Raw genomic sequence first — 24,326 nt, forward strand, 5'->3', positions numbered from 1 at the left:
AATCCTTTTAAGATGGCATTCGTTCTAGTTTTAACATTTCTTTAAATAACAACAATAGGCTTTCCTACTAGTTTTGATTTTAATATTGTGGTAGGAAATTAAGATTCCAGAGGTGGAAGTTGTTATATGTTTGGACATTTCCTCTTTAAAAGTTCTGACATTGGTCCGGTACTAATGGATAATCCCCTCCTGCAGCTTCCTTATGCTTCCATTCAGTTTGCATTGTCACCTCAATGTGTAGCTTAAAATGTGCCTCAATAGCTTAAGCAAATTCAAAACAAAGGGGACTGGGAGAGTTTGAGACTGTCAATTCTTGAGAACTTTTTTTGGAGAAAATTATTAATCAGTAAACTATTCAGACCCATCCATATTTAGTTTTTTCTGCATTTAGCTCCTTTCCTCACTGTCCAGATTTAAGGTGCTGAACCTCAAAACTTTATAAATGTTTTACCTCTCTCAGCCCCCTGTGCTCAGGTTTTAGAGACCATCTAAATCATTGCTTTGGGTTTTACTTCACTCATGGCATCACCCTGAATTTGCTTAGTTTCCTTATAATTTCTATCATTCATGTGTAGTTAATAGGTATTTAAAGTATAATTACTCATTTTAAAATCAGTGTATAAATATACTGCCTGTATTTAGATATAGCCTATCTTAACAGACATATTAGAGACAAATTTGGGCCAGTGTTTTAATTCAGAAAGATACCCCATTCGCAATGACTTTTTAAAAATATGTTTCAGGTCTACATATTATAATTTGACACCTGTATACACTTGTAATGTGATCGCCCCCAAAAGTCTACTTAACCAGTTGTCACCCTACAATTGGTCTTCAGATCTGTTATCTATGAGCTTTAAAAAAAAAAAAAAAAAACATTTTTAAACAGTTGCCATAACGCATTTCTGTTAGAAGTTTGGAGGTCATCTTAACTCCATTTTAGATTAGAAGATCTTTTTAAAGAGCGTCTAAAAACATTGCTTAAGTGTTGATGAGTTACTGTTTTTCCCATTATCCTAATTTCTAACATATCCTAGAAAAGAAAGTGCAAGAGCACTTGTGGTTAATGGTAGTGCTAGATTCCTTTCAGCAGATCTTTTCTCAAGAGTATAGACATGGAGGAAACTTACATTGTGTTTATGTCACATCCTATGTTTTAGGCAGTTTAAAGTCACATCAGCCTAAGAATCGTGAGTGTGTTACAGAGTTTGTAGGTTTAGCCTATGATATTTTGTTGACTGTTAAAGTCTGAAGTTTTGGAAACAGGAGTTCACAGAATTTTTGGAGAGATCACAGTTCAACAGTGTGTAAGGTTCCTTTGAAAAAAAGCTGAATGGCAGCTGTTTTGTTTTTCATAGTGGTAGAGGAGTTGGAGAAGAGGAAGAATTTTAAAGTTAGCAAACGATAAAAACTCAGTCTACTGGCTGAGGCCTGGAAATTACAACAGAACCTCTTAGACAGCTCAGGGTTCCAGTTATACATGCCACCCGCCATCTCTTTCTGACCCAGTTATCTGTCTGAATAGATGAGATTCCAGATGGGTACAGGATGTGTGTTCTTGACTGCTGTCAAGGAAAATGAACTTTAGTTAAGGTCCGATAGGATACGATTGGAACAGATTTTGGAACGTTTTTTTCAGGTTGCATCTGGAGGTGGTGGGGTCGGAGATGGTGTTCAGGAACCAACAACAGGCAACTGGAGAGGAATGCTGAAAACTTCAAAAGCTGAAGAGTTATTAGCTGAGGAAAAATCGAAACCAATTCCAATTATGCCAGCCAGCCCCCAAAAAGGCCATGCTGTCAATCTGCTGGATGTGGTAAGCCATGCAAATAGGTTCAGCACTAGTGAGATAACCCTGTTATTCGGAGAACACTTTAAAAGACAAAAGAAACTAAAAGTCACAAAAACTTACTGAACTTAAACATTTATTGTTGAGAGCATGCGCGCAAGAGCAGAGAGAGGAGGAGACAGAATCCAAAGCAGGCTCCAGGCTCTGAGCTGTCCAGCACAGAGCCCAACGTTGGGCTCAAACTCACAAACTGTTATGTTAGATCATCACCTGAGCCGAAGTTGGACGCTTAACTGAGTCACCCAGGCGCCCCAAACTTACTGAACTTTTATTTGAAAATGGCACAAAAACAAAGTTTCTTCCCTTCACCCCATTTAGCCAGTTCCTGTTGCACGAAAACTATCTGCGCGTGAACAGCGAGACTGTGAGGTCATTGAGCGACTCATCAAATCGTACTTTCTCATTGTCAGAAAGAATATTCAAGACAGGTTAGTACTATAAATCAGAGCATATGTATACTGCTGGATAACTCCATAATCAGTTTTGAAAATACATGTATTTAAAACATTTTTAGGCTTTGATTCTAAGTTAGTGGATCATCTGATGGTTTTATTTTACAGTGTGCCAAAGGCAGTAATGCACTTTTTGGTGAATCACGTGAAAGATACTCTTCAGAGTGAGTTAGTAGGACAGCTGTATAAATCATCCTTACTGGATGATCTTCTGACTGAATCCGAGGACATGGCACAGCGCAGGAAGGAAGCTGCGGACATGCTAAAGGTATCACAAATGCTTCTGAATCTTCACACCCGGGGCTGGGTTGTAGATATAAACACTACATTCTGATCCCTGGAGATACACAGTCATCACAGGATGGCTAGTCTATTTTTTTGCATAGTACTTGATTAGATTTTTAGACTGAAGGTACTAGTTGTATAGATCTGCCACATATAAAGGGGAGAGATTACTTCCTTTTTTGATATAACTCAATAAGCATCTATAATTTTTTTTATCTTTTTTAATGTAGGCATTACAAGGAGCCAGTCAAATAATTGCTGAAATACGAGAGACTCATCTTTGGTGAAGAGACCTATATAACACTGAGACTTTGTTGACTCGAAATTTGCTAGTTACTGCCTACTTGAGTAGAATTTTATTTATGAACTCCTGTGTATTGCAATGGTATGAATCTGCTCATGTGAAGAGACTGGCTATAAACTGAAAATCGTACTCTGTATCACAGAACATACATTTAATCCAAATAATAAATGGCTGTTTCTAAAGTTGCCCCGTACATATAAAGTACACATAAAATACATCAAGTCTTTCTTGTGACAGTTTCATTTGAACTTAAAAAGAACTGTTCATGTTCTAGTCGTACAAGCAGTTTGCCTGTGGATAAGATGACCTGTGTAACCTGTGAGCAGTCTTAAAGCTGCTGCCATAGTCCTTGGAGAAGAACGCACGAAGACAACATTTCATACAACTATAATGCATGCACACTATAAACTGGTCTGGCTTTGAAAGGTGTGAGTTGACAAGTTACTCACAGTCACTGTAGTCCACCTATCCTTCAAGATCTACTTTTATTGAGCTTCTCTGCAACCTCTGATGTGTTAGTAAGAAAGCTGAAGGCACAAGAAGACCTGTAACACTGACGGTGATGTGCATGAGGTGTAGCTATTGCAGCCCTTCCACTTCCGGGTCCACGCTGCCCTAGTGCATTAAACATCTAAATTATCTTTGATTCTTTCTTAAACCTGCAAGCATGAATTCTACTTTCCTGCATTAAAAACAACCATCTAGACTTGATTTTCAAATATAATAGTAATTCCAATACATCTTTAAATTAGGTCACTCATAACATGCTCTAAGATTCACTTGGAGGTGAGACTTAAAACCAAATACTGTGCTGGTCATCGAAGTATACGTCTCTATTAGTTGGTAACAGTTACTTTTGCTTCACACCAACGATACATTAGATTACAACAGATAGGAAAATACTGATGGAGCCTTATTATTTAAAGAAAAACATCTGGACAGACACACCTAAAGGCTTTTTACTACTAAAATACATCCAGAGTTTTGGGGTGAGGTTTACAACATACTCCCATTTTATTAAAATTCCCTAGGTGATTCTTGGTATGAATTACATGATAAATTTTAAGATATGGGTCAAAATCCTTAAGGCATCTAGCTCCATCTCTAAAAGATCATATCAGCAATACAGAATTTACTGAACATGTTAACATTTCTGTTACAACAGTTATGAAGGACTACTGGCAGGAACAACGTGTTGGTAACGTGAGCTTATGGTACCCACGTACTAGCAAACAACGGGCTCAGCAACTGATCTCAAACATAAAAAACCAGATTCAATCTTAATGGTACTACTTTGAATCTGTTCATAGTACCTTCTTGATAGAATACATACTACCTAAATGTTCATTAGCACACACTTTAAAATCACTCTGCCATTATTCAATATCAGTACAGCCATCCCTGATTTACTCACTTCAGATACATCAGATGACTACCATCCCAGTCTTGAGTTTGTAAGGGGGGAGAAACTTACAGTGTACCATTCCCCAGCATATCAAACATAATTTCAAATTGAAAACGTTACCTTTAAAACTGAGGTGATGGTAATGTACTTGCTGGCACTACACACCTTGTACAAGAAAAGCAGAGGCAAGAAAGGTATGTAAAGTTTCAGAAACCCTTCATTTATTGGCTCAAACTGAGTGAAGCTCTGAAATGTGGCGATGATCTCTGACATTTACCACGGACGCCTGTATGTTCTTGCTATGTAAATAAAATTGCTGGTACAAAGTGACATTCAAGTTTTGTCAGTAAGTCAATTCTTCCTAACTTTGCTCCCAGGGAAAAATTTAGATCTACTAGCTTTTTAACATATAAATCTAATTGGAACATGAGACAGCTTATGCTACATGAAAAGTTTTACAACTTTTTTCCTATGCAATCTCACAATTCACAAAGCTACGATTACATCTCCATTTTTACATATCAGGCTAGTGATTTGTTTCAAGTATCCCAGGTAGTAAATGGCTAGAATTTGAACACTAAAGCCATGCTTTGCTGCCTGTAAGGTTTTCAAGAAGGAACCGGATTGTGAACCATTTGTATTTATGTTTCACTTGGTCCTCAGGGAAATAGGGATGATAACTACCTTGATTTTTCACATGTAGAAACAGTTCTGAGAATTGACTTGCCTAATGTATGTACAGCTTAACTAGGTCTTGTTCTAAATCCTTTAAGTGTGACCTGAAGACTTCCCTTACCAGAAGAATTACTTTGATATTCTCATATGATGGGGTATTTGATACTGTATTTGCCGCTATTTTCTCTCTAGTTACTTTTCAGTTTATCTCAAGTTGTAATCTGCTTGGGGACAGAAGCTGAAACTTAAGTTTCCAAATTTATAAAATATGGCTACCTTAGTAATCTGGCAAAACAAGGCTGTGAGTAAATTTATACTGAAACACAGGTAAGAGACTGGAAAACTGAACTGGAAACTTTCTCAAAAGTACTGGTTTTTGTTCTTTGAAAAGAAACTTTCTACTGTAATTTCTACTCCCAACTAGGGCTTTGTGTAATACTTTTCTTCTTAAGGAGAACTGTATTTGCTTCCTAAATGGCAAAAAATTCAGAAATCTACAGTTTCCAATACCGTATTTCACATCTCTAATGTGACCACTGCGGATGCTGTTGGTGTTAGTAAGGTCAGGAAGATAGACACTTGGATATAAAAGTATCCAAGAGTCCTTATTCTGCCCTCTTTTTCACTGTTCTTCCTCATCTCTAAAAAGAGCGCAAGAAGGATACAATAGTTATTTCATGAAATAGGATTTTTAAAAGAGATTATCCTCGGCAATTATGGTTTTCTATGATAGTCCTTAATACCTGCAGATCAGGAAACAAAATACCCCATCATTACACATTAATCAACCTATATAAATAATGAAATTACTCACACTCTGAGGCCTAAAGTATACTCCATTCTCTGTTGTTTGGCTTGTGTGAACGAAAGTATAAGTTCTGGAGCCAACCTTTGGTACATCTTGAGAATGAGATGGATACGTCTGAACCACCAGAAGGATTTTTCATCATAGCTGAAGCCATTTTATAATGTAGAAATTCCTTTTTCCTATTTTAAGTAATGAAAGTCCATTCTTAAGAATATGTTGTCCAACGACTAAAACACTCTCAGGATTTGTTACTTGTCTGTGATTTATACTGACTCCACCTTCTGTTATCATCCGATACCTAAAAATAACAGTGTTTTAATTAGATAAATCCATCACCACTCACCTCTCCCAATGATATTTCATTTATATTTCAGAGGCTGTCCAACTAAAACCACTTAGCACTGAATTGTTACCTTTATGTTCACTCTAGATATCTGCCCCCCCTTAAATGCTCTTCTAAAGGAGATTTAAGGCACAGTTTCTTACTTAGTAGAGAAAAAGCTGGGATATTCCACAGCTCTACATAGAACTATTCAGTTGGTAGTGATGTAAAAATGAGTAACAGAATCACTTTCTCAAGCCAATTCCCCCCCTCCCCACACTTTGAGTACGGGCTTACAGAAAAGAAGCCTCCCGACAGAAAAAGGGCAATGCTGCTTTTAATGAGCTTCCATGAGCTACACGTCACAACTATATACGCTATTACAAAAACCTTTAGAAAACTTGCTTATGAAACTGGAAGAATCTTGGAAATTCTATTCTGAGACTATGCAAATAATAGCACATTTTGTTAAAATGTTAAAAAGCAGAACTTTTTTAGAAAAGTGAAATGGGCTGATTTCAGAAATGGAAAATCAGTAGCTTATCTAATTCCAGTTTAGCAACAATTTTTTGATGGCATATGTAAATAGGTTTTACTCACATTATTTATGGCCCAGTTCATTCAATAAACATTCATAGAGCCTTTACTACTGAAAACTAGTGGGGTAATCCAGACAAATAAATAATTACAGTGATTAAATGCTATAAAGCCCCAGGAAAGGTTGCTCTAGGAGCACACTGGGTGTGTGGGGGTTGGAAATTTTCCTGAAAGAAGAGACATGTAAACTGGAGAGTAGCAGTAAATTTCACAAACGGTGAGGAAACATGGGGAGTAGCTAGAAAGCAGTGAACTCTGAGAAGAAAAGAGGTCTAGAGTATGAAAGGCCTTGGAAGTCCTTGTGAAAGGCAAATGTTCATTTTCTCTTAACGTGTTACCAAATGAAAAAAAATGCTACAACCCATGGTTTTATAAAATTACAGTAAAACATCTTCTGTTGAAGGACAAATTTCTTTCTCTTAGGAAGTGTTATTTTGGGCTATTTGCTACAGTTTACAGATCAATTTCTACATTTTGTTTAAATGTACAAGCCAATCTTACTCAGCTTATACAATGTAAACGAATGTCAGTGTTACTTAAGAACTCTGTCAGAATCAGATACGGTGTCATCTTTAGTGGTACAATTTCCAGTATCAGTAAATAAACCACTAGAAAAGTTCAGTAACCCCTGTGGTCCCTTAAACAGAGTCCTTTCCATGCTGAGGAGAAACTGAGTTAGACTTAAGGAGAGACAGTATAGTAGTACCAGATTTTATAGAAAATTTAAAGGATTTTCGACAATAAGTACTCAGTTTTCACTTTATTCTGGGATTAACTTCTGCCAGAAATGAGACCCCATTGAAGCATTATCAGGAAAACACCTTCTGGAAACACATGCTGTGAACTGTAACATTTACTGCCAAATTAACTGTGGATCTAAAAGTTAAATAATCTTACCCTCGGGGACCATCTGGAATGGCATTTGCTTTGCGGCATGTATCTAGGACACTTGTTCCTGGGTCAAGAACTAGTTCAGAAAACGAAGCTTCTTTAAACAGCTCTTTTAGCTCTTGGTCAGACATGACCTCCAGTGCGTCTATGCTACTATGGTAAAGGGCTTGAGTACACCTGAAATACACATTGAGAACCACATCACGTGAGCGCCTATCCATACACATGGGCTAGTACCCAGTAACCAATTATGGAGTGCCCATTATGTTCCACACTGAAAGGTTTTGAAACAGCAACGTTTATCTTACCTAATTTACACTTAATTCAAGGTGATCTTTCTTTCCAACAGAAGCTATTCTACAGTACTTAGGTCAACCACTGACAATTCTTGTTAGTGGTAAATAACAACCCTAATGAATTTTCTCAAGTCTACTAATTACATTAACTTTATCCACTTTTAGTTATTCTAAAAGGCCACCTTTTAGCAGAAGCCAGCCCTTCTTGTCCATGAACAAGCTTTGTAACTTCTGCAGCAAGTCGTTTTTGAGGACCCCGCTTTTCTGGCTCTTTCTCATGCAGCTGCATTATGTGGTCAATCTCTGGAAGGGGCAGAAAAGTGAAGAGCTTCAGGTACCTTTGGGGCAAAAAATACAGTGTTAGGTATATATAAATAACATATCTAATTTTTATCTCTAACTCCCTTACCCTTTAAAAATCATCCTGCCTACTTTTCAATTCATTCATTCATTCATTGAGAGAGAGAAGCATAGCTTCTCGGCCTTTTGGCTAAGATCAAGTGAGAGAGAGAAGCAGGTGGTAGAGGGAGGGAGAGAGAATCCCAACAGGCTCCGCACCGTCAGCACAGAACCCAACGCGGGGCTCGATCCCATGACCCTGAGATCGTGACCTGAGCCGAAGTGAGGACACAGATGCTTAACCAACTGAACCACCCAGGTGCCCCTTTAAATTTATTTTTAATTATGAAAAATAAACATGAAGAAAAGTACCCAAAAAAGACACCCATGCACATACCACCCACACTGAGGATGTTACTATTTTGCCATCTTTGTTCCAGACCTTTCTTTTTGAAAAAGAAAAGTACAGCTCTAGATCCCAGCACTACCATATTCCCCTCCTCGCCCACAGAGAGAAGCTAATCTAAATTTGTGCCCATCCTCCCTAGGGATGTTTTAGTACTTTATGTATATGTGCCCATAAATAAAAAATTTGTAACTTCCTGACATACTATTTTGTATATCCTCTTTTTAAAATAAAACACATAGACATAGAAAAGTATGCAAATCACAGTTTAATGAATCAGAAAGCAAACATCTACCATCACCTGCCTAGAAATACATCATTGCCTCCACCCACCGAAGCCCAAATTTATCACATCCTCTTCCTCTCCAAATTAACCACTCCTTCGCCTTTCAAAATCATCACCTATTTTTCTTTATACTTTTACCATTTCAGTACTCCTCCGTAAAAAGCTTCACTTTGTTTTGCCTGTTTTCAGGCTTTATATAAACGGAATCATACAGAATACATTTTTGTGTTTGGCTTTTCTGCAGATTATGTTCAGTAAGAGGCTCATCCATGTTGTTGGGTGAACAGCTGTCACGTACAGCATTCTGTGCTGTGACTGTTTCCACGATATATTTATTTATTCTGTGTTGTTTCTACTCTTGGACAATTACTGATAATGCTGCTATGAATATTCCCATATATTTCTCTTGGTGCCTGTGTGCACTGATTTCTTTTGGGGACATACCCAGGAGAGGAACTGCTGGGTCACAGGTTATGTACAAATACAGGTTTAATAAGCAGAGACACGTATTTTTCCTAAGTAGTTCTGTAAGTGTAGCATCAGTACCTGACATTAACCCTCTGACAGTCAAGGCATGCATTTCAAAGCCCTCCACCTCAAATAAACATACTGCCAGCTGCATGCCACAGCTAGCAGCAAGTCAACTAGGCAAAGCACCAGACTACTGACACACATGAAGCTCCTCTTTTAGAAAGCTCTGGGTAACCTAGATAACTGGCCGCTTGAGTGATGCTGTTTCTCCCTTCCCACTTCCTAATTTCTGCTGTTTTAAATTTGCCAATAAAGAATGAACTCACAAAGTCCTTAGGCACTTCACCCTTCATCCCAATAATGCAGAGCCCCTGGACCACACTCTCTTCCTCTCTCTCTCTCTCCCTATCTGAGACCCCAGAATGCCACGGACCCTCCAGAACTTCTGAGTCATAAATCTTGTTTTTCGAAGTTCTCTGATGGTTGTGGCTGAGGTGCATCCTGCAATCGTAAGATCCCTTAAGGCAAGTCTAGCCACAAGACGAACTCACAAGAGGCACTCGGCTCAGGGAACCATCTCTAAGCGCAGCCACAAGTAGTCAGCCCAGGTGAGTGTCCCCAGGCATTTCTAACCGCTGGCACCACTATCAATAGTCTGAGAGCCAAACAATTGGTAGATGGTACAGTCAAGGGGACTGTGTGATGATAGCACTTGTAGTTAACCTACGGGAACGCGTTTAGCTTCAACTATCTTTTTTTTTTCTTCAAAGTTTATTTTTATTTGTTTTGAGAAAGAGAGAGAGAACGAGCAAGCAGGGGAGAGGCAGAGAGATACGGAGGCAGAATCCCAAGCAGTCTCTGCATCATCAGCGTAGACCTTAATGAGGGCTTGAACTCACAAACCATGAGATCCTGACCTGAGCCGAAATCAAGAGTTGGAGCCCAACAGACTGAGCCACCCATGAACCACCCCCAGCTTCAACCACCTTACTAACTGTGACTGGCTAACCCAGATGGTAACACCATTTGGGAAGGCAGCACCACTTGCTGGAGGTCTACTGCACTCTTCCGTGCTTCTGCATATTGCCTCTGCTGTGTGTTTCCTGTCACTGCTACCATAATAATTCACTCTCCAGTGCAATGTGATTTAGGCTATATGGACTAATGAGATGATAAGACCACTAATTATAAAGGCCTTTACTGACTACTAATGTACATGAGGGTCCTCCCTGCCTTGCACCAAGGACAGCTAGTGAAGGCAGAGTGAATCCCAAGGCTGAGATTGCTGCCCAAGATGAGGCTTTGGGCTAATGGTACCGAGGAAAGGGTACTCCAGTAGATAAGGAGGAGTGAGAACTCCCCTAGTGACCACTGAGTGGTGGGTCACAGTGGGACTATGTGCCCTAACCCAGATACACAGAACAGCCTTGTAACAGGAAACCAATGGCACCATGAAAGGAGACATTCACTGAGGCTTGCTGTCCCCACATGGCCGCTACACTCACCATCACTTTGTCTCCCTAACCCCATGGGATATCATAAATCCAGTCTCCGGTGTGATGTTGCTAAACAATTAATAGACAAACACAAATGTCCTGAACATCTTATGCCAGTGCCTCTTAAGACCCCAGAGGGGGTACATCAGCTCCAAATAAATGCAAAGTTTATTTAACAGAGATGAAAGCTTCCTGGGCATTGCTTAGTGCCACTAGGTACCAACATGCCAAGGCTCTGCTATTTGCACCAATAGGAAAGCCAGGGCTTTCCCAAAGGTCCCGTGTACACTGCGCTAGTGGAGGCAGATGCCAATCCTAGGGAGGGCAACTGGGACACCCTGGAAAGGAAAGCAGCCACTTATGAAGTGGGCTCACAGGGACATTTTCCAGAAACTTTTTCTGGTAACAACACGTTAAGATCAACGTAATGAAGAAAATCAGAAAGTAACAATTAAGGCATCAGAAATTATGCCTTAACTGAAATTCTAACCTTAAAGACTTTGTGCAGCAGGAAGGATAGAAGGGAGCTAACTGGCTATTACAGGTTTGTGGCCTGTGATTGAAAACTGTTACTCATGGCTGAACTGCACAACGGGCCACTCTCTCTGAAGACCCTAAAATCTATAATCTTCTCAGAGAACAGTCCAGCTACATGTCTGTTTCCTTTGAGATACCACATCCTGAGCCCCCTAGGCTTTCCTCCCCAAATGGGATAGAACAAAGCAACATGTCTCAGGGAGTGCCCCTGGTACCCAAGGAAAAGCTGACCTGGTTGTTGAGGCCACTGATGAGGATGAGGATGGGTAAAGGAAGATGGAGCCCCCAGAGCCACTGATATCTGTACCTACCCCCCCCCCCAACCCTGGATATTTACTGCCTGGTGCTGTGCTCATCCGTTCCTGACAGAAATCACTAAAGCTAAGGCTCACAGTGAATGGGAAACATTAGACTAGGCCTGTCTCCTGTAGCAAAGTTGGCGTGGTCCCGTATGTTTATCATTTCAATGACCATAGTGACCCGAATGACACCCTCTTCATTTCTAAACCTGACAAAGCCTCAAGTGACCCCGAGTCCAGAGTATTACTCTATAAGGCGCTCCCCCTAACTACAGGGCAGTGCTACTAATTTTAATGGGACTGCTGAAACCATTTGAAAGGCACTGGCGGGCACGGGCATGGTTGCTAGACATGGAGGAGGTTACTATCCAGGTACCTGGACACTTCAGATCTATGCCCTTCTACCCCCGCTGCCCCCTTGAACAAATTTCCCTCAACAAAAAGGGCTCCCAACTCCAATAAATCCTCAACTTAATTTTGCCCTTTATGAAAACACACAGGTTAACCTCTTCTCGGAGTTACAAAATCTCAGTGTTCCTGGCCACTTAGTATCTAGACAGCCAGTCTCTAAACTCTAGATCCTAACACTAACATTCTCCCATCTATAGCCCCCTTCGGCCATCCACCCTCTTGCCACTCAGCTGCCATCCATCCTGACTTGAACCCAGTCTCTGCAACTGCCTCTGACCTCTTCTCTAAAACCCAGGGCTGGCAGCCACCTAAGCCTCTACCGCAGGGAGTTGGTGGCTCCCCAGGACTCATCATCCCACCTCCCAGAGACAGTGGCCCCTATACCACTCTGGTAGTCCCCTGGGTCAATGAAAATGTCCCTAAGGGGGACTCTGTGAATGAAATGTTGCAAGAACCACAAAGTACCAAAGACATCACTACAAGCATGAAACCTACAGACATCACAATGACTCTAAACCTGTATCTTTCAATAATAACACTGAATATAAATGGACTAAATGCTCCAACAAAAAGACATAGGGTATCAGAATGGATAAAAAAAAAAACAAGACCCATGTATTTGCTGTCTACAAGAGACTCATTTTAGACCTGAGGACACCTTCAGATTGAAAGTGAGGGGATGGAGAACTATCTATCATGCTACTGGAAGTCAAAAGAAAGCTGGAGTAGCCATACTTATATCAGACAAACTAGACTTTAAATTAAAGGCTGTAACAAGAGATGAAGAAGGGCATTATATAATAATTACAGGGTCTATCCATCAGGAAGAGCTAACAATTATAAATGTCTATGCACCGAATACGGGAGTCCCCAAATATATAAAACAATCACAAACATAAGCAACCTTATTGATAAGAATGTGGTAATTGCAGGAGACTTTAATACTCCACTTACAACAATGGATAGATCATCTAGACAGAGAATCAATAAAGAAACAAGGGCCCTGAATGATACATTGGATCAGATGGACTTGACAGATATATTTAGAACTGTGCATCCCAAAGCAACAGAATATACTTTTTTCTCTAGTGCACATGGAACATTCTCCAAGGCAGATCACATACTGAGTCACAAAACAGCCCTTAATAAGTATAAAAGAATTGAGATCATACCATGCACACTTTCAGATCACAATGCTATGAAACTTGAAATCAATCACAGGAAAAAGTCTGGAAAACCTCCAAAAACATGGAGGTTAAAGAGCATCCTACTACAAGAATGAACGGGTCAACCAGGCAATTAAAGAAATTAAAAGATATATGGAAACAAATGAAAATGAAAATACAACAATCCAAACCCTTTTGGATGCAGCAAAGGCAGTACTGAGAGGAAAATACATTGCAATCCAGGCCTACCTCAAGAAACAAGAAAAATCTCAAATACAGAATCTAACAGCACACCTAAAGGAACTAGAAGCAAAACAGCAAAGACACCCCAAACCCAGCAGAAGAAGAGAAATAATAAAGATCAGAGCATAAATAAACAATTTAGAATCTAAAAAAAACAGAGCAGATCAATGAAACCAAGAGTTGGTTTTTTGAAAAAATAAAATTGATAAACCTCTAGCCATGCTTCTCAAAAAGAAAACGGAGAGTACCCAAATAGATAAAATCACAAATGAAAATGGAATTATTACAACCAATCCCTCAGAAATACAAGCAATTATCAGGGAATACTATGAAAAATTATATGCCAACAAACTGGACAACCTGGAAGAAATGGACAAAGACCCTAAGCACCCAGAGACTTCCAAAACTCAAACAGGAAGAAACAGAAAATTTGAACAGACCCATAACCAGTGAAGAAATTGAATCAGTTATCAAAAATCTCCCAACAAATACAAGTCCAGGACCAGATGGCTTCCCTGGAGAATTCCACCAGACATTTAAAGCAGAGTTAATACCTATCCTTCTCAAGCTGTTCCAAAAAATAGAAAGGGAAGGAAAACTTCCAGACTCATTCTATGAAGCCAGCATCACTTTGATTCCTAAACCAGACAGAGACCCAGCAAAAAAAGAGAACTACAGGCCAATATCCCTGATGAATATGGATGCAAAAATTCTCAACAAGATACTGGCAAATCGAATTCAAAAGCATATAAAAAGAATCATTCACCATGATCAGGTGGGATTCATTTCTGGGCTGCAGGGCTGGTTCAATATTTGCAAATCAATCAATGTGATACATCACATTAATAAAAGAAAAGAACCATAAGATCCTGTCCATCGATGCAGAAAAAGCCTTTAACAAAATTCAGCATCCTTTCTTAATAAGAACCCTCGAGAAAGTCAGGATAGAAGGAACATATTTAACATCATAAAAGCCATTTATGAAAAGCCCACAGCTAATACTATCCTCAATGGGAAAAACTGAGAGCTTTCCCTGTGAGATCAGGAACATGACAGGGATGTCCACTCTCACTGCTGTTGTTTCACATAGTGTTGGAAGTTCTAGCATCAACAATCAGACAACAAAAGGAAATCAAAGGCATCAAAATTGGCAAAGATGAAGTCAAGCTTTCACTTTTTGCAGATCACATGACATTCTACATGGAAAGCCCGATAGACTCCACCAAAAGTCTGCTAGAACTGATACATGAATTCAGCAAAATTGCACGATACAACATTAATGTACAGAAATCAGTTGCATTTTTATACACCAATAATGAAGCAACAGAAAGACAAATAAAGAAACTGAGCCCATTCACAATTGCACCAAGAAGCATAAAATACCTCGGAATAAACCTAACCAAAGACGTAAAAGATCTGTATACTGAAAACTATAGAAAACTTATGAAGGAAATTGAAGAAGACACAAAGAAATGGAAAAACATTCCGTGCTCATGCGTTGCAAGAATAAATATTGTCAAAATGTCAATACTACCCAAAGCAATCTACACATTCAATGCAATCCCAATCAAAATTGCACCAGCATTCTTCTTGAAGCTATAACAAGCAATCCTAAAGTCTGTATGGAACCACAAAAGACCCTGATAGCCAAAGTAATTTTGAAGAAGAAAACCAAAGCGGGAAGCATCACAATCCCAGACTTAGCCTCTACTACAAAGCTGTAATCATCAAGACAGTATGGTATTGGCACAAAAACAAACACAAAGACCAATAGAATAGAGACTCCAGATTTGGACCCACAAATGTACGGCCAACTAATCTTTGACAAAGCAGGAAAGAATATCCAATGGAAAAAAAGAGAGTCTCTTTAACAAATGGTGCTGGGAGAACTGGACAGCAATATGCAGAAGAATGAAACTAGACCACCTTCTTACACCATTCACAAAAATAAACTCAAAATGGATGAAGGACCTGAATGTGAGACAGGAAAGCATCAAAACCCTAGAGGAGAAAACAGAAAAAAACCTCTCTGACCTCTGCCGGAACAATTTCTTACTTGGTACATCTCCAAAGGCAAGGGAATTAAAAGCAAAAATGAACTACTGGGACCTCATCAAGATAAAAAGCTTCTGCACTGCAAAGGAAACAATCAACAGAACTAAAAGGCAACTGACAGAATGGGAAAAGATATTTGCAAATGACATATCGGACAAAGGGCTAGTATCCAAAATCTATAAAGAACTCACCAAACTCCACACCCAAAAAACAAATAATCCAGTGAAGAAACGGGCAGAAGATATAAATAGACACTTCTCTAAAGAAGACATCCAGATGGCCAACAGGCACGTGAAAAGATGTTCAATGTCACTGCTCATCAGGGAAATACAAATCAAAACTACACTGAGATTCCACCTCATGCTGGTCAGAGTGGCTAAAATAGACAAATCAGGAGACTATAGATGCTGGAGAGGATGTGGAGAAACGGGAACGCTCTTGCACGTTGGTGGGAATGCAAACTGGTGCAGCTGCTCTGGAAAACAGTGTGGAGGTTCCTCAAAAAATTAAAAATAGAACTGCCCAATCCCAGCAATAGCACTGCTAGGAATTTACCCAATGGATACAGGACTGCTGATTCATAGGGGCACATGTACCCCAATGTTTACAGCACCACTTTCAACAATAGCCAAATTATGGAAAGAGCCTAAATGTCCATCAACTGACGAACGGATAAAAAAGATGTGGTTTATATATACAATGGAATACTACTTGGCAATGAGAAAGAATGAAATCTGGCCATTTGTAGCAACGTGGATGGAACTGGAGAGTGTTATACTAAGTGAAATAAGTCAGGCAGAGAAAGACAGACACCATATGTTTTCACTCATAAGTCGATCTTGAGAAACGTAACAGAAGACGGGGGAAGGGGGAAAAAAGTTACATAGAGGGAAGGAGGCACACCATAAGAGGCTCTTAAATACTGAGAACAAACTGAGGGTTGATGTGGGGTGAGGAGGGGGAAGTGGGTGATGGGCATTGAGGAGGGCACCTGGTGGGATGAGCACTGGGTGTTGTATGGAAACCAATTTGACAATAAATTATATAAAATAAATATTTGGTAAAATTAAAAAAAAAATGTCTGATTAGACATCAAGGCCCAAGTCACTGTTATTCCAGACAATCTCTCTATAAATTCTTAAAAGAGAATTGCCAGTAAAACAATCAAAGGTGTACAAATCCATTCAGATGTAACTAACTACAGGGGCCATTTACTTCAAATGGCTCCTTCTGGTGGTGGCCTCCTTGGCCCTTTCCCTCCCTACTATAGGCATGGATGCATTGACACAATGCCATGCAACATCGAACAGGCCCAAGTTCTTGGCATTCCTGGTGGAATTTACCACGTGGATGCCAGTGACTCTTCCTCCTGTGGGCAAGATGGTAAACACCCCCTAATACCAATTTAAACAGGTCATTAAAAGCTTATAACCTGTTATTAAAGATACTGAGATGGAGTCTCCTCGTTCAGTAGTCACATTTGGTTGGTATGTAAGTCAGCCTATAATAAATGGTATCTCACCATTTACCTTCAAAACCTCAACACTCAGATTTCCCCAATTAAGCTATAATTCCTAGTAATACAGAATTAATTGAGAACACATACCTCTGACACAACAAGCATACTAACATTCACATTATATGGGTTCAAAAAAAAAAAAAAACAGAGAGAAAGGGAGAAAACTTATTTGAAGACATAATAGCTGAAAATTTCCCTAACCTGGGGTAGGAAACAGACATCTGAATCCAGGAAACACAGACAGCCCCAAATAAGATGAACCCAAAGAAGTCCATATCAAGACACATTGATAATTAAAATGTCAAAAACTAAAAGGACAGAATCTTAACAGTGGGAAGAGAAAAGCAAACAGTGATGTACAAGGCAACTCCCAGAAGGCTATCAACTGATTTTTCAGCAGAAACTGCAGGCTCCAGAGGGAGCACACAGTATATTCAAAATGATGAAAGGAAATAAACTACAACTAAGAATACTCTACCCAGCAAGGTTATCATTCAGAACTGAAGGAGGGGTAAAGAATTCCCCACATAAACAAAAGTTAAAGGTATTCGTCACCACTAAACCAGCATTACAAGAATGTTCAAGGGACTTTTGTAAGTGGGAAAGAAGAGGCCATAACTAAAACTTAGAATAATTATGACAATTTCAATGGTGAAAGCAAATATATAGTAAAGGTAACAGATCAATCACAAAGCTATTGCGAAGGTTCAAAGACAAGAGCAGTAAAATCAATTGTATCTACAATAATTGGTTAAGCAGTACAAAAAATAAAAACATACAAATACATAAAATGTGAAGGAGGTGAATAAAAATGTAATGCTTTCTAAACATGTTCAGGAGTACCTGGTTGGCTCAGTGAAGCATCCAAGTTCAGCTCAGGTCATGATCTTGTGTTTGTGGGTTTGAGATCCACATTGGGCTCTGTGCTGACAGCTCAGAACCTGGAGCCTGCTTTGGATTCTGTGTCTCCCTCTCTCTGCTCCTCCCCTACTTGTGCTCTCTCTCAAAAAATTAAAACATTAAAAATAATAGTAAGTGCATTCAAACTTAAGTGACTATCAACTTAAAACAGACTGCTATATATGTAGGGTGTTAAATATGAACCTCATGGTAACCACAAACCTTTGAAAAGAGAATACATATGGAAAAAAATAAAAAGAACTCAAGCATAACACTAAAGAAAGTTATGAAATCACAAGGGAAGAGAGCAAGAAAGGAAGGGACAGAACTACAAAAACAATCAAACAACAAAATGGCAATTAAGTATATAACTATCAATAATTACTTTAAATGTTAAGGGTCTATATGCTCCAATCAAAAAACACAGGCTGACTGAATGGATAAAAACCCCAAGACACATCTACGTGCTGTCTACGAGACACTCATTCTGACCTAAAGACACAAAATGAAAACGAAGAGATGGAGACAAGTATTCCATCAAAATGGAAACAAACAAAAAGTCACGGCGTTAGTACTTATATCAGACAAAATAGACTTTAAAACAAGGACTATAACAAGAGAAAAGAGCATTAACATAATGATAAAGGGATCAATCCAACAAAGATAGAACAATCATAAGTTTCTATGCGCCAAAAATGGTAGCACCTAAGTATGTAAAGCAAATATTAATGGACATAAAAGGGAGAAATCAATAATACGATAATAGAATGGGACTTTAACACCCCACTTACATCCAAGGATAGGTCATCCAGGCAGAAAAATCAAGGAACCAGTGGTTCTGAACAACATAAAAGACCAGATGGACTTAACAGATACACAGAATATCCCATCCCAACAAAAGAATACACATTCTTGGGGCACCTGGGTGGCTCAGTCAGTTAAGCGTCTGGCTTCGGCTCAGGTGATGATCTTACGGTCTGTGAGTTCGAGCCCCGTGTCAGGCTCTGTGCTGACAGCTCAGAGCCTGGAGCCTGTTTCAGATTCTGTGTCTCCCTCTTTCTCTCTCCCCCCCCCCGCTCATGCTCTGTCTCACTCTTCTCAAAAATAAATAAACATTAAAAAAAAAAGAATACACATTCTTTTCAAGTGCACATGGAACACTGTCTATGATAGGTCATATGTTAAGCCACAAAACAAGTCTCAATAAATTTATGAAAACTGAAATCATATCAAACCTCTTTTAGGTGTGAAACTAGAAATCAATTACAAAAAAAAAATTGTGAAAAAACACAAACACGTGGAGGCTGAATAACATGTTACTAAATAACCAATGTGTCAACAAAGAAATCAGAGAGGAAATTTAAAAATACCTGGAAACAAATATAATGGAAGCATGATGTTCCAAAATCTCTGGGACATAGCAAAAGCAGTTCTAAGAGCAATACAGACCTCTCTCAAGAAACCAGAAAAATATCAATCTAAGCTTACAACCAAAGGAATTAGAAAAAGAACAAAGTCCAAAGTTAGCAGAAGCAAAGAAATAATAAAGATAGAGCAAATAAATGAAAAGCGACTTAAAAAAAAATGAAAAGATAAGTGAAACCAAAACCTGGTTCTTTGAAAAGATAAACAAAACTGATAAACCTTTTGCCACATTCATCAAGTAAAAAAGAGGACTCAAATACATAAAATCAGCAATGAGAAAAGATATGAATGACACCACAGAAATACAAAGGATTATAAGAGACTACCAAGCTTAGGGGTGCTGGCTGGCTCAGTCAGTAGACCATGCATCTCTCTCTCTCTCTCTTTAAATGTTTTTATTTATTTTTGAGAGAGAGAGAGAGAGAGAGAGAATGAATGAATGAATGAGTGTGGGAGGGACAGAGAGGGAGACACACAATCTGAAGCAGGCTTTAGGCTCTGAGCTGTCAGCACAGAGCCCAATGTGGGTCTTGAACTTATGAACCACGAGATCATGACCTGAGCTGAAGTTGGATGCTTAACCAACTGAGCCACCTAGGTGGCCCTAAAGCATGCAACTCTTGATCTTGGGGTTGTGGGTTCAAGCCCCACGCTGGGTGTAGAGATTACTTAAAAGACTACCATGCTCAACCAAGGAGGTTAAAGTCTTGTACTGTGAAAACTATAAAACACTGATGAAAGAAACTGAGTATCACACAAACAATGGAAAGATAGTCTATGGTCATGGAAAGAATTCATATCATTAAAATGTCCATCCTACGCAAAGCAAACTATAGATTCAATGCTATCCCTCTCAAAATACCAACAGCATTTTTAACAGAACTAGACCAAATAATCCTCAAATTTGTATGGAACCACAAAAGACCCAGAGTCACCAAAATAATCAGGAGAAAGAATAACAAAGCTGGAGGTATCACACTTTCAGATTTCAAAATACATTACAAAGCCAGAGTAATCAAACAGAATGAAGTACTGGCAGAAAAATAGACACATAGATCAAGAGAAGAGAATAGAAAGCCCAGAAATAAACCCACACTTATATGGTCAGTGAATCTATGACACTAGGAGGCAAGACAATACGATGGAGAAAATAAAGTCTCTTCAACAAATGGTGCTAGGAAAACTGGACAGCTGCATGCAAAAGTATGAAACTGGACCACTTTCTTACAACATACATAAAAATAAACTCAAAATGGATTAAAGACCTAAATTTGAGACCTGAAACTATGAAACTCCTAGAAGAAAACATAGGCAGTAATCTGACATAGGCCTTAGCATTTTTTTTCTAGACATTTTCTAGAAATTAGACATTTTGCTAGATATGTCTCCTCAGACAAGGGAAACAAAGTAAAAATAAACTACTGATACTACACCAAAATAGAAAGCTTTCACACAGAGAAGGAAACCATCAACAAAATGACTTACTGACTGGAAGAAGACACTTGCAAACTATAGATCAACAAGATCCAAGATATATAAAGAACTCATACAAGTCAACACCAATAATAATCCAATTTAAAAATCAGCAGAGGACCTGACATTTTTCCAAAGACAAACTGATGGTCCAATATAACAAGATGCTCAACATCACTAATCCTAAGGGAAATGGAAATCAAGACCACAATGAGGGACCACCTTATACCTGTCAGAATAGCTAGTACTTCTAGTACATGTAACTGGTATTCTACTCTTAATGGTGGCTTTTGGAGAACTGTAGATCTCAATTTTAATTGTCTAATTTACCAATCTTTTTCTTTGTATCTCACATAAGAATCTTTCTCTATCCCAGTTATGAAGAGATTTTCCTATTTATGCTCTGAACACATGATTTAGCTTTCGTTACAGATTACGTTGACAATCTACCTGGAATTGATTTTTGTATACAGTGTGAGGTTAAGTTTCACCATTTTCCTCAAATAAGGCATCTAATTATCCAAGTGATATATATTGAAAATATAGTGTTGGGGCACCTGAGTTGCTCAGTCAGTCAAGCGTCTGACTTTTGGCTCAGGTCATGATCTCATCGTTGATGAGTTCGAGCCCCGCCTTGGGTTCTGTACTGACAGCTCAGAGCCTAGAGCCTGCCTCCGATTCTGCGTCTCCCTTTCCTTCTGCCCCTTCCCCGCTCATAGCTGTCTGTCTCTCAAAAATAAATAAACATTAAAAAAATTAAAAAAGAAAAGAAAAGAAAGAAAGAAAAGATGGTCTTATCCCACTGTTCTGCAGCGCCACAGACATTAAGTGACCATAGATGCTGGAGTCTATCTGGATTCTCTAATCTTTTCCATTCGTCTCTCACTTACCCTTACATTTAAGCTTGTGCTTTAAAATCCAAACATTATTATTAGAATTAATAAGAGTTTAGCAGAGTTGCTGGGAACACAGTTAATACACAGAAATTAATTCTATTTTTATACATCAGAGCCAAGTAGAAAATGAAATATTTAAAAAGATGTCAGTTCTTGATACATCAAAACTCTAAACTGTATCATCAAATATGTTGAAAACAAACCTGAAGGAAAAAAATCTTAATTATTATAGTTCATTATAAAACATTTTTCAGTCTGGAAAAATCATTTTTGGTAAAATTCACCTTTTCTTTGTTGCAGGTATATTTTTATCATCAATTACATTCTTTGAAGGGTTTAAGATAATGTGAATGAATGAGAAAATCATTTTTAAAAAAGGATCTTCAAAGTGTGTACTATGTTATGGTAAAGAAAAGAAGCTTTAGAGATAAGAGTAAAATAAGGTTTAGTCAAGTTGACCATAAAAGGAGTGAAAAAACCAGACTATGCAACTGATAACATCCTAAGTACTTACTAGAGGTATATCAAAACTTGACTCTAAGTTTTTCAGGAGTCACGGTAGTTCTCTGCTTTAACTAACAAAAAACTTGTTTAGAACAGTTAAAATTGCAATGTTCTGTGTCTTAAGTAGAATCTAAGTGAAAACAAAACACAAAAAACTATAAAAGGTACACAAAGATTCAATGGCTAAAATTATACCATGAGCTTAATATACTTAATTGTTCTCAGCACACTATTAGGAACTCACCTTTCTACCAAATTATCCTGCTGCCTGACAAAGAATTGATACAATTCAAACGGAGAGGTCTTATCTCTGTTTAGCCACACAGCATTACCAGCAGACTTTCCCAATTTTGCTCCTGTTGTACTTGTAATTAGAGGAACAGTGATTCCAAACACGTCTTCTCCAGTCAACCTAAGCATAAAGGAAAACTTCATTATGCTCTTCAGTCACAAGTGTTGGTAGGTTTTGCTAATAGTTCTTCAGATTTCATTCTGGTCTCTTGCTCTGAGAAAACTTCCTTTACCTTCTAAATCTGAATGTTTGTCCCTTGTTTTCAGAGCATTCACTGTTTTGGCATTTGTCATTCTCAACTACAATGGAATCAGTGACTCTGGGGGAGTTTCTGTATAAATAGGGCCTCAAAACTTTAAAGGCCCAAGAAAACAAGGAAAGAAAACTGGGTAAGGAGTCAGGTAGAGACACTAAGGATGCTTTAAGGGATTTTAAAAATGAGTAGCACATGGGCTAGGCTAGAACTACAGAGTTCATCTCCCTTAAGAAAATGTCATTAAAATCTACATTATTTGCCAAACATTTGGAGTTGAAAAACAATTTTTTTGCGATGCCAACCAAAAACTAATACTAGCTTTATGGAAGGTGCAGCTAAAGCAGAAACTACTCACCGAGGCACAATCCCATTCAAGTATAAACAAAGGAAAGCAGTTTCTCAATTCAGTAACACAGAATCCTGGCTGGTGGTGTATTTGCTTCAGAGTTCTAGAATATGTTCCATACCTAATACCATTAATCCAGCCCGTTAGTTCTCATTATCAGACTGTCACATCGACACCATTTCAGACTCTTAACGGGGAGAAAACCAAAAAGGACTTGAAAAGGGCGTCACTACCCAATCCCAATAGTGAATCGTAGGATATTCGGGTGTAAATTATTTGGTCACACGATTTCTCCTGGGTCTAAAGGCGCTTACTTGTGGATAAACTCGTATCCGGACATGATATTGCCCAATTGATCAGATCCACCCAGCTGGACCCGGCATCCATAATGTTGGAACAGATAGTAGAAATCATAAGCCTGGAGCACCTGGTAAAAAAACTCGGCCAAGCTCATGCCCTCGGGACTCTTGAGTCGGGTCTGGACGCTCAACCGGCTCAGGAGCGTCCCCATGCGGAAGTGGCCGCCTACGGCGGATAGGAAGTCCACCAGGTGCTGCTTCTGGTACCAGGCTGAATTATCCAGTACCGTGAAGCTTCCCCAAGGCCGCCCATCCGCGAAGAGCTGCTGGTGATTAGCACCCATGGCCAGGAGGCCTTGGCGCAGGGCGCGCGCATTGCTTCGCACGCGTTCTGCGCCCAGGGCCTCGCGCTCCTTGGTGCGGCCGCTCGGATCTCCCAGGCGCGCGGTGGCACCTCCCACCAGCGCAATCACGTTGTGGCCTGCTCGCTGGAAGTGAAACAGGCCCAGAAGAGCTAGCAGGTGTCCCACATGAAGCGAGTCGGCCGTGGGGTCGAAACCGCAGTAGATGGTCTGGGGAAAGTTGCCCGTTCCTCGGTCGAAAAGCTCTGGGAGCTCTATCTTCGTACCCCTCTCGGGGAAGAACTCCTTGAACAGACCTCGAGCCTTTTGCACCGCCAGCAGCCCCTGAGCGCCCGAATGGGCCTCACGCAGTCCCAGGAACAAGAATCCTGACGTGCCTGGGCTCCCAAACCACCTGCCCCGAGAAAAGCACCGGAACATGGAGGCCGCCATCTTGACACCGGCACGATGCGAATGCTGGG

At 39.4% G+C, this 24,326-nt stretch overlaps 2 protein-coding genes across 10 annotated transcripts in view; one reads left to right on the forward strand and one right to left on the reverse strand.

The window, feature by feature from the left end:
• DNM1L (dynamin 1 like) overlaps positions 1–4,625 on the forward strand; it is a 48,917-nt gene extending 44,292 nt beyond the window's left edge. For all 9 annotated transcript variants that reach the window (XM_027035880.2, XM_027035881.2, XM_027035884.2 and 6 more), the window contains 4 exons: positions 1,640–1,816; positions 2,168–2,277; positions 2,410–2,569; positions 2,817–4,625. In XM_027035880.2, coding sequence (XP_026891681.1) covers positions 1,640–1,816; positions 2,168–2,277; positions 2,410–2,569; positions 2,817–2,873 — 504 coding nt within the window. In that variant the 3' untranslated portion in view covers positions 2,874–4,625. The remainder of the gene's footprint in view (positions 1–1,639; positions 1,817–2,167; positions 2,278–2,409; positions 2,570–2,816) is intronic.
• On the reverse strand, positions 4,495–24,326 carry YARS2 (tyrosyl-tRNA synthetase 2). The gene is made up of 5 exons (XM_015074935.3): positions 23,519–24,326; positions 22,555–22,722; positions 8,067–8,222; positions 7,595–7,765; positions 4,495–6,076 (listed from the first exon to the last, which is right to left on the reverse strand). Exons 1-5 carry the CDS (start codon positions 24,295–24,297, stop codon positions 5,917–5,919), a joined length of 1,434 nt encoding a protein of 477 aa, XP_014930421.1. The 5' UTR covers positions 24,298–24,326; the 3' UTR covers positions 4,495–5,916.

The sequence above is a fragment of the Acinonyx jubatus genome, chromosome B4 (genome assembly GCF_027475565.1).
Source record: "Acinonyx jubatus isolate Ajub_Pintada_27869175 chromosome B4, VMU_Ajub_asm_v1.0, whole genome shotgun sequence".
NCBI classification, from domain to species: domain Eukaryota; kingdom Metazoa; phylum Chordata; class Mammalia; order Carnivora; family Felidae; genus Acinonyx; species Acinonyx jubatus.